The sequence below is a fragment of the Engystomops pustulosus genome, unplaced genomic scaffold, assembly GCF_040894005.1.
Source record: "Engystomops pustulosus unplaced genomic scaffold, aEngPut4.maternal MAT_SCAFFOLD_93, whole genome shotgun sequence".
In the NCBI taxonomy this organism is placed as follows: domain Eukaryota; kingdom Metazoa; phylum Chordata; class Amphibia; order Anura; family Leptodactylidae; genus Engystomops; species Engystomops pustulosus.
Window position 1 is genome coordinate 342,124 of NW_027284979.1, and position 11,796 is coordinate 353,919.

Below are 11,796 nucleotides of genomic sequence, written 5' to 3' on the forward strand. Positions count from 1 at the left end.
AGGGAGACACGAGGTGAAGACACAATCTATATGGAGGGTAGAGGGAGACACGAGGTGAAGACACAATCTATATGGAGGGTAGAGGGAGACACGAGGTGAGGTCACAATCTATATGAGGGTAGAGGGAGACACGAGGTGAGGACACAATCTATATGGAGGGGAGAGGGAGACACGAGGTGAGGTCACAATCTATATGGAGGGTAGATGGAGACACGAGGTGAGGACACAATCTATATGGAGGGTAGATGGAGACACGAGGTGAGGACACAATCTATATGGAGGGTAGATGGAGACACGAGGTGAGGTCACAATCTATATGGAGGGTAGAGGGAGACACGAGGTGAGGACACAATCTATATGGAGGGGAGAGGGAGACACGAGGTGAGGATACAATCTATATGGAGGGTAGATGGAGACACGAGGTGAGGACACAATCTATATGGAGGGTAGATGGAGACACGAGGTGAGGACACAATCTATATGGAGGGTAGATGGAGACACGAGGTGAGGTCACAATCTATATGGAGGGTAGATGGAGACACGAGGTGAGGACACAATCTATATGGGGGGTAGATGGAGACACAAGGTGAGGTCACAATCTATATGGAGGGTAGAGGGAGACACGAGGTGAGGTCACAATCTATATGGAGGGTAAATGGAGACACGAGGTGAGGACACAATCTATATGGAGGGTAGAGGGAGACACGAGGTGAGGACACAATCTATATGGAGGGTAGATGGAGACACGAGGTGAGGTCACAATCTATATGGAGGGTAGATGGAGACACGAGGTGAGGACACAATCTATATGGGGGGTAGATGGAGACACAAGGTGAGGTCACAATCTATATGGAGGGTAGAGGGAGACACGAGGTGAGGTCACAATCTATATGGAGGGTAGAGGGAGACAGGAGGTGAGGACACAATCTATATGGAGGGTAGATGGAGACACGAGGTGAGGACACAATCTATATGGAGGGTAGATGGAGACATGAGGTGAGGTCACAATCTATATGGAGGGTAGAGGGAGACAGGAGGTGAGGTCACAATCTATATGGAGGGTAGAGGGAGACAGGAGGTGAGGACACAATCTATATGGAGGGGAGATGGAGACACGAGGTGAGGACACAATCTATATGGAGGGTAGATGGAGACACGAGGTGAGGACACAATCTATATGGTGGGGAGATGGAGACACGAGGTGAGGTCACAATCTATATGGAGGGTAGATGGAGACACGAGGTGAGGACACAATCTATATGGAGGGTAGATGGAGACACGAGGTGAGGACACAATCTATATGGAGGGTAGATGGAGACACGAGGTGAGGTCACAATCTATATGGAGGGTAGAGGGAGACACGAGGTGAGGTCACAATCTATATGGAGGGGAGATGGAGACACGAGGTGAGGACACAATCTATATGGAGGGCAGAGGGAGACACGAGGTGAGGTCACAATCTATATGGAGGGGAGATGGAGACACGAGGTGAAGACACAATCTATATGGAGGGGAGACGGAGACACGAGGTGAGGACACAATCTATATGGAGGGGAGATGGAGACACGAGGTGAGGACACAATCTATATGGTGGGTAGATGGAGACACGAGGTGAGGACACAATCTATATGGAGGGTAGAGGGAGACACGAGGTGAGGACACAATCTATATGGAGGTAGATGGAGACACGAGGTGAGGGCACAATCTATATGGAGGGTAGATGGAGACACGAGGTGAGGACACAATCTATATGGAGGGTAGATGGAGACACGAGGTGAGGACACAATCTATATGGAGGCACGAGGTGAGGACACAATCTATATGGAGGGTAGAGGGAGACACGAGGTGAAGACACAATCTATATGGAGGGTAGAGGGAGACACGAGGTGAGGACACAATCTATATGGAGGGGAGATGGAGACACCAGGTGAGGACACAATCTATATGGAGGGGAGATGGAGACACGAGGTGAGGACACAATCTATATGGAGGGTAGATGGAGACACGAGGTGAGGACACAATCTATATGGAGACACGAGGTGAGGACACAATCTATATGGAGGCACGAGGTGAGGACACAATCTATATGGAGGGTAGAGGGAGACACAAGGTGAGGTCACAATCTATATGGAGGGTAGAGGGAGACACGAGGTGAGGACACAATCTATATGGAGGGGAGATGGAGACACCAGGTGAGGACACAATCTATATGGAGGGGAGATGGAGACACGAGGTGAGGACACAATCTATATGGAGGCACGAGGTGAGGACACAATCTATATGGGGGGTAGATGGATACACGAGGTGAGGACACAATCTATATGGAGGGTAGAGGGAGACACGAGGTGAGGTCACAATCTATATGGAGGGTAGAGGGAGACACGAGGTGAGGACACAATCTATATGGAGGGGAGAGGGAGACACGAGGTGAGGTCACAATCTATATGGAGGGTAGATGGAGACACGAGGTGAGGACACAATCTATATGGAGGGTAGATGGAGACACAAGGTGAGGACACAATCTATATGGAGGGGAGATGGAGACACGAGGTGAGGACACAATCTATATGGAGGCACGAGGTGAGGACACAATCTATATGGAGGGTAGAGGGAGACACGAGGTGAAGACACAATCTATATGGAGGGTAGAGGGAGACACGAGGTGAGGTCACAATCTATATGGAGGGTAGAGGGAGACACGAGGTGAGGACACAATCTATATGGAGGGGAGATGGAGACACCAGGTGAGGACACAATCTATATGGAGGGGAGATGGAGACACGAGGTGAGGACACAATCTATATGGGGGGTAGATGGATACACGAGGTGAGGACACAATCTATATGGAGGGTAGAGGGAGACACGAGGTGAGGTCACAATCTATATGGAGGGTAGAGGGAGACACGAGGTGAGGACACAATCTATATGGAGGGGAGAGGGATACACGAGGTGAGGTCACAATCTATATGGAGGGTAGATGGAGACACGAGGTGAGGACACAATCTATATGGAGGGTAGATGGAGACACAAGGTAAGGACACAATCTATATGGAGGGTAGATGGAGACACGAGGTGAGGACACAATCTATATGGAGGGTAGATGGAGACACGAGGTGAAGACACAATCTATATGGAGGGTAGAGGGAGACACGAGGTGAGGACACAATCTATATGGAGGGGAGATGGAGACACCAGGTGAGGACACAATCTATATGGAGGGGAGATGGAGACACGAGGTGAGGACACAATCTATATGGAGGGGAGATGGAGACACGAGGTGAGGACACAATCTATATGGAGGGTAGAGGGAGACACGAGGTGAGGTCACAATCTATATGGAGGGTAGAGGGAGACACGAGGTGAGGACACAATCTATATGGAGGGGAGATGGAGACACCAGGTGAGGACACAATCTATATGGAGGGTAGAGGGAGACACGAGGTGAAGACACAATCTATATGGAGGGTAGAGGGAGACACGAGGTGAGGTCACAATCTATATGGAGGGTAGAAGGAGACACGAGGTGAGGTCACAATCTATATGGAGGGGAGATGGAGACACCAGGTGAGGACACAATCTATATGGAGGGGAGATGGAGACACGAGGTGAGGACACAGTCTATATGGAGGGGAGACGGAGACACGAGGTGAGGACACAATCTATATGGGGGGTAGATGGAGACACGAGGTGAGGTCACAATCTATATGGAGGGTAGAGGGAGACACGAGGTGAGGTCACAATCTATATGGAGGGTAAATGGAGACACGAGGTGAGGACACAATCTATATGGTGGGGAGACGGAGACACGAGGTGAGGACACAATCTATATGGAGGGTAGAGGGAGACACGAGGTGAGGTCACAATCTATATGGAGGGGAGATGGAGACACGAGGTGAGGACACAATCTATATGGAGGGGAGATGGAGACACGAGGTGAGGACACAATCTATATGGAGGATAGATGGAGACACGAGGTGAGGACACAATCTATATGGAGGGGAGATGGAGACACGAGGTGAGGACACAATCTATATGGAGGGTAGAAGAAGACACGAGGTGAGGACACAATCTATATGGAGGGTAGAAGGAGACACGAGGTGAGGACACAATCTATATGGAGGGTAGATGGAGACACGAGGTGAGGACACAATCTATATGGAGGGGAGATGGAGACCCGAGGTGAGGTCACAATCTATATGGAGGGTAGATGGAGACACAAGGTGAGGACACAATCTATATGGAGGGTAGATGGAGACACGAGGTGAGGACACAATCTATATGGAGGGGAGATGGAGACACGAGGTGAGGACACAATCTATATGGGGGGGAGATGGAGACACGAGGTGAGGACACAATCTATATGGAGGGGAGATGGAGACACGAGGTGAGGACACAATCTATATGGAGAGTAGATGGAGACACGAGGTGAGGACACAATCTATATGGAGAGTAGATGGAGACACGAGGTGAGGACACAATCTATATGGAGGGGAGATGGAGACACCAGGTGAGGACACAATCTATATGGAGGGGAGATGGAGACACGAGGTGAGGACACAATCTATATGGAGGATAGATGGAGACACGAGGTGAGGACACAATCTATATGGAGGGTAGATGGAGACACGAGGTGAGGACACAATCTATATGGAGGGTAGATGGAGACACGAGGTGAGGACACAATCTATATGGAGGCACGAGGTGAGGACACACTCTATATGGAGGGTAGATGGAGACACGAGGTGAGGACACAATCTATATGGAGGGTAGATGGAGACACGAGGTGAGGACACAATCTATATGGAGGGTAGATGGAGACACGAGGTGAGGACACAATCTATATGGGGGGTAGATGGAGACACGAGGTGAGGACACAATCTATATGGAGGGTAGATGGAGGCACGAGGTGAGGACACAATCTATATGGAGGCACGAGGTGAGGACACAATCTATATGGAGGGTAGATGGAGACACGAGGTGAGGACACAATCTATATGGAGGGTAGATGGAGACACGAGGTGAGGACACAATCTATATGGAGGGTAGAGGGAGACACGAGGTGAGGACACAATCTATATGGGGGGTAGATGGAGACACGAGGTGAGGACACAATCTATATGGAGGGTAGATGGAGACACGAGGTGAGGACACAATCTATATGGAGGGTAGATGAAGACACGAGGTGAGGACACAATCTATATGGAGGGTAGATGAAGACACGAGGTGAGGACACAATCTATATGGAGGGTAGATGGAGACACGAGGTGAGGACACAATCTATATGGAGGGTAGATGGAGACACGAGGTGAGGACACAATCTATATGGAGGGTAGATGAAGACACGAGGTGAGGACACAATCTATATGGAGGGGAGATGGAGACATGAGGTGAGGACACAATCTATATGGAGGGTAGAGGGAGACACGAGGTGAGGTCACAATCTATATGGAGGGGAGATGGAGACACGAGGTGAGGACACAATCTATATGGAGGGTAGATGGAGACACGAGGTGAGGACACAATCTATATGGGGGGGTAGATGGGGCACTGGGTGAGGGGGGGCAGCACTGGAGTTATTTTGGGTTGTGTACAGTGGGGTTAGGTTTGGTAGGTTGGGGACTCTCTGGAGGTCTCTACTATAAAGGCTCAGAGTTTGGGGGAGATTTTTCATTTAGTAAAAGCAAATAAAGAGAAGTCTCAGAAGTTACTGATGGGCTGTGATTTGCCTTGTGTGGTCAGGCGGTGGGATTCCCCGGATGACCTCCTGGGACGTCTTCTCCAGCACCTCGGGTGTTGCTCTCGCCATCACAGGTCATGATGGCACCTGCTGGCGCTCGGCCCCATCCCCTCGTCTTCTCACGTGTAGCTACACATTAGGGGGTCTGGATGTTGTGTGACGTCTTTGGGCTGATGATTGGATGATTTCCATCTCTAATAAAGAAATAGAGCAATAATATCTGTGCACATGGAGAGGATCCTGCACCACCTGCGCCAGCCGTGTAATCTGCACCACCTGTGCCACCCGCGCCAGCCGTATAATCTGCACCACCCGCGCCAGCCGTGTAATCTGCACCACCTGTGCCACCCGCGCCAGCCGTGTAATCTGCACCACCCGCGCCAGCCGTGTAATCTGCGCCAGCCGTGTAATCTGCGCCAGCCGTGTAATCTGCACCAACTGCGCCAGCCGTGTAATCTGCGCCAGCCGTGTAATCTGCGCCAGCCGTGTAATCTGCGCCAACTGCGCCAGCCGTGTAATCTGCGCCAGCCGTGTAATCTGCGCCAACTGCGCCAGCCGTGTAATCTGCGCCAGCCGTGTAATCTGCACCACCCGCGCCAGCCGTGTAATCTGCACCACCCGCGCCAGCCGTGTAATCTGCAGATCTTCTTGTTAGGGAGAAGAGATTTTATCACAGAAGTCTCCAGACAGCGAGACGGAAGAGGAACTAGAGTCACAGCTCCCGGCCGAGGCACCGGAGGAGGAAGAGGTGACACATAACAATGGGGGACGTGTTACAGGGAGCGAGGCACTAGCACGGGGGGATATTCTAGTATTTGGGGCAGGGGGCACTAGTAGGGGGGGATATTCTAGTATTTGGGGCAGGGGGCACTAGTAGGGGGGGTATTCTAGTATTTGGGGCAGGGGGCACTAGTAGGGGGGGATATTCTAGTATTTGGGGCAGGGGGCACTAGTAGGGGGGATATTCTAGTATTTGGGGCAGGGGGCACTAGTAGGGGGGGATATTCTAGTATTTGGGGCAGGGGGCACTAGTAGGGGGGGATATTCTAGTATTTGGGGCAGGGGGCACTAGTAGGGGGGGTATTCTAGTATTTGGGGCAGGGGGCACTAGTAGGGGGGGTATTCTAGTATTTGGGGCAGGGGGCACTAGTAGGGGGGGTATTCTAGTATTTGGGGCAGGGGGCACTAGTAGGGGGGGATATTCTAGTATTTGGGGCAGGGGGCACTAGTAGGGGGGATATTCTAGTATTTGGGGCAGGGGGCACTAGTAGGGGGGATATTCTAGTATTTGGGGCAGGGGGCACTAGTAGGGGGGGTATTCTAGTATTTGGGGCAGGGGGCACTAGTAGGGGGGGTATTCTAGTATTTGGGGCAGGGGGCACTAGTAGGGGGGGTATTCTAGTATTTAGGGCAGGGGGCACTAGTAGGGGGGATATTCTAGTATTTGGGGCAGGGGGCACTAGTAGGGGGGATATTCTAGTATTTGGGGCAGGGGGCACTAGTAGGGGGGGTATTCTAGTATTTGGGGCAGGGGGCACTAGTAGGGGGGGTATTCTAGTATTTGGGGCAGGGGGCACTAGTAGGGGGGGTATTCTAGTATTTGGGGCAGGGGGCACTAGTAGGGGGGGTATTCTAGTATTTGGGGCAGGGGGCACTAGTAGGGTGGGTATTCTAGTATTTGGGGCAGGGGGCACTAGTAGGGGGGTATTCTAGTATTTGGGGCAGGGGCACTAGTAGGGGGGGTATTCTAGTATTTGGGGCAGGGGGCACTAGTGGGGGGGGTATTCTAGTATTTGGGGCAGGGGGCACTAGTAGGGGGGATATTCTAGTATTTGGGGCAGGGGGCACTAGTAGGGGGGGATATTCTAGTATTTGGGGCAGGGGGCACTAGTAGGGGGGGTATTCTAGTATTTGGGGCAGGGGGCACTAGTAGGGGGGGATATTCTAGTATTTGGGGCAGGGGGCACTAGTAGGGGGGGATATTCTAGTATTTGGGGCAGGGGGCACTAGTAGGGGGGGATATTCTAGTATTTGGGGCAGGGGGCACTAGTAGGGGGGGTATTCTAGTATTTGGGGCAGGGGGCACTAGTAGGGGGGGATATTCTAGTATTTGGGGCAGGGGGCATTAGTAGGGGGGGATATTCTAGTATTTGGGGCAGGGGGCACTAGCAGGGTCGGGTTTATGGATTTATTCACTGTAACTCCTCTGTATTTTGCATTGCAGGAAGAAGATGGTGGAGGGATTGACTCTGAGCCCGGGGATGAAGATTCAGACTGAGCCTCCTGGTTCCCAATGACAGATTGTTATATAAATGCCCAGTCACATGTTACCAGCCGCTGCCAATACATAGAAAAGTTTATAAAGCAAAACTTTGCAAATTGTCTATCATGTATATTGTGTCTGAATGTGGCGTTTGTGAGCTGTGTCCTGAGGGTGTAGTCACAGAGGGGTCAGAGCGCCCATGCTGACCCCTGACCACTGCTGGCTATGATAGAAAGGTGTCAGGACACACAGGACATGGCAGCTCGCTGTGTATGGGGGGTGTAGTCACAGAGAGGTCAGAGCACCCATGCTGACCCCTGACCACTGCTGGCTATGATAGAAAGGTGTCAGGACACACAGGACATGGCAGCTCGCTGTGTATAGGGGGTGTAGTCACATGGGGGGGTCAGAGCACCCATGCTGACCCCTGACCACTGCTGGCTATGATAGAAAGGTGTCAGGACACACAGGACATGGCAGCTCGCTGTGTATGGGGGGTGTAGTCACAGAGGGGTCAGCGCCCATGCTGACCCCTGACCACTGCTGGCTATGATAGAAAGGTGTCAGGACATGGCAGCTCGCTGTGTATGGGGGGTGTAGTCAAAGAGGGGTCAGAGCGCCCATGCTGACCCCTGACCACTGCTGGCTATGATAGAAAGGTGTCAGGACACACAGTACATGGCAGCTCGCTGTGTATGGGGGGTGTAGTCACAGAGGGGTCAGAGCGCCCATGCTGACCCCTGACCACTGCTGGCTATGATAGAAAGGTGTCAGGACACAGGACATGGCAGCTCGCTGTGTGTGGGGGGTGTAGTCACAGAGGGGGCAGAGCCCCCATGCTGACCCCTGACCACTGCTGGCTATGATAGAAAGGTGTCAGGACACAGGACATGGCAGCTCGCTGTGTATGGGGGTGTAGTCACAGAGGGGTCAGATTGCCCATGCTGACCCCTGACCACTGCTGGCTATGATAGAAAGGTGTCAGGACACACAGGACATGGCAGCTCGCTGTGTATGGGAAATGTAGTCACAGAGCGGTCAGAGCGCCCATGCTGACCCCTGACCACTGCTGGCTATGATAGAAAGGTGTCAGGACACACAGGACATGGCAGCTCGCGGTGTATGGTGGGTGTAGTCACAGACGGAGGGAAAATAAAGCACCCATGCTGACCCCTGACCACTGCTGGCTATGATAGAAAGGTGTCAGGACACACAGGACATGGCAGCTCGCTGTGTATGGGGGTGTAGTCACAGAGGGGTCAGAGCGCCCAGGCTGACCCCTGACCACTGCTGGCTATGATAGAAAGGTGTCAGGACACAGGACATGGCAGCTCGCTGTGTATGGGGGTGTAGTCACAGAGGGGTCAGAGCGCCCATGCTGACCACTGCTGGCTATGATAGAAAGGTGTCAGGACACACAGGACATGGCAGCTCGCTGTGTATGGGGGTGTGGTCACAGAGGGGTCAGAGCACCCATGCTGACCCCTGACCACTGCTGGCTATGATAGAAAGGTGTCAGGACATGGCAGCTCACTGTGTATGGGGGGTGTAGTCACAGAGGGGTCAGAGCGCCCATGCTGACCCCTGACCACTGCTGGTTATGATAGAAAGGTGTCAGGACACACAGGACATGGCAGCTCGCTGTGTATGGGGGAGTGTAGTCACAGAGGGGTCAGAGCGCCCATGCTGACCACTGCTGGCTATGATAGAAAGGTGTCAGGACACACAGGACATGGCAGCTCCCTATGTATGGGGGGTGTAGTCACAGAGAGGTCAGAGCACCCATGCTGACCCCTGACCTCTGCTGGCTATGATAGAAAGGTGTCAGGACACACAGGACATGGCAGCTCCCTATGTATGGGGGGTGTAGTCACAGAGAGGTCAGAGCACCCATGCTGACCCCTGACCTCTGCTGGCTATGATAGAAAGGTGTCAGGACACACGACATGGCAGCTCGCTGTGTATGGGGGGTGTAGTCACAGAGAGGTCAGAGCACCCATGCTGACCCCTGACCTCTGCTGGCTATGATAGAAAGGTGTCAGGACACAGGACATAGCAGCTCCCTATGTATGGGGGGTGTAGTCACAGAGGGGTCAGAGCACCCATGCTGACCACTGCTGGCTATGATAGAAAGGTGTCAGGACACACAGGACATGGCAGCTCGCTGTGTATGGGGGGTGTAGTCACAGAGGGGTCAGAGCACCCATGCTGACCCCTGACCACTGCTGGCTATGATAGAAAGGTGTCAGGACACGCAGGACATGGCAGCTCGCTGTGTATGGGGGGATGTAGTCACAGAGGGGTCAGAGCGCCTATGCTGACCCCTGACCATTGCTGGCTATGATAGAAAGGTGTCAGGACACAGGACATGGCAGCTCGCTGTGTATGGGGGATGTAGTCACAGAGGGGTCACAGCACCCATGCTGACTCCAGACCACTGCTGGCTATGATAGAAAGGTGTCAGGACACACAGGACATGGCAGCTCACTGTGTATGGGGGGTGTAGTCACAGAGGGGTCAGAGCACCCATGCTGACCCCTGACCACTGCTGGCTATGATAGAAAGGTGTCAGGACACACAGGACATGGCAGCTCGCTGTGTATGGGGGGTGTAGTCACAGAGGGGTCAGAGCACCCATGCTGACCCCTGACCACTGCTGGCTATGATAGAAAGGTGTCAGGACACACAGGACATGGCAGCTCGCTGTGTATGGGGGGGTGTAGTCACAGAGCGATCAGAGCGCCCATGCTGACCCCTGACCACTGCTGGCTATGATAGAAAGGTGTCAGGACACACAGGACATGGCAGCTCGCAGTGTATGGGGGGTGTAGTCACAGAGCGGTCAGAGCGCCCATGCTGACCCCTGACCACTGCTGGCTATGATAGAAAGGTGTCAGGACACACAGGACATGGCAGCTCGCGGTGTATGGTGGGTGTAATCACAGACGGAGGGAAAATAAAGCACCCATGCTGACCCCTGACCACTGCTGGCTATGATAGAAAGGTGTCAGGACACACAGGACATGGCAGCTCGCAGTGTATGGGGGGTGTTGTCACAGAGCGGTCAGAGCGCCCATGCTGACCCCTGACCACTGCTGGCTATGATAGAAAGGTGTCAGGACACACAGGACATGGCAGCTCGCAGTGTATGGGGGGTGTTGTCACAGAGAGGTCAGAGCACCCATGCTGACCCCTGACCACTGCTGGCTATGATAGAAAGGTGTCAGTACACACAGGACATGGCAGCTCGCTGTGTATGGGGGGTGTAGTCACAGAGGGGTCAGAGCACCCATGCTGACCCCTGACCACTGCTGGCTATGATAGAAAGGTGTCAGTACACACAGGACATGGCAGCTCGCTGTGTATGGGGGGTGTAGTCACAGAGGGGTCAGAGCACCCATGCTGACCCCTGACCACTGCTGGCTATGATAGAAAGGTGTCAGGACACAGGACATGGCAGCTCGCTGTGTATTGGGGGTGTAGTCACAGAGGGGTCACAGCACCCATGCTGACTCCAGACCACTGCTGGCTATGATAGAAAGATGTCAGGACACACAGCATATGGCAGCTCGCTGTGTATGGGGGGTTTAGTCACAGAGGGGTCAGAGTATCCATGCTGACCCCTGACCACTGCTGGCTATGATAGAAAGGTGTCAGGACACAGGACATGGCAGCTCGCTGTGTATGGGGGGTGTAGTCACAGAGCGGTCAGAGCGCCCATGCTGAACCCTGACCACTGCTGGCTATGATAGAAAGGTGTCAGGACACACAGGACATGGCAGCTCGCTGTGTATGG

General features: G+C 53.0%; 1 protein-coding gene across 1 annotated transcript in view; it reads left to right on the top strand.

The window, feature by feature from the left end:
• FANCD2 (FA complementation group D2) overlaps positions 1-8,119 on the top strand; it is a 149,163-nt gene extending 141,044 nt beyond the window's left edge. The window contains 2 exon segments of the mRNA XM_072131570.1: positions 6,393-6,485; positions 7,962-8,119. Coding sequence (XP_071987671.1) covers positions 6,393-6,485; positions 7,962-8,015 — 147 coding nt within the window. The 3' untranslated portion in view covers positions 8,016-8,119.
• The last annotated feature ends 3,677 nt before the right edge of the window (positions 8,120-11,796 follow it).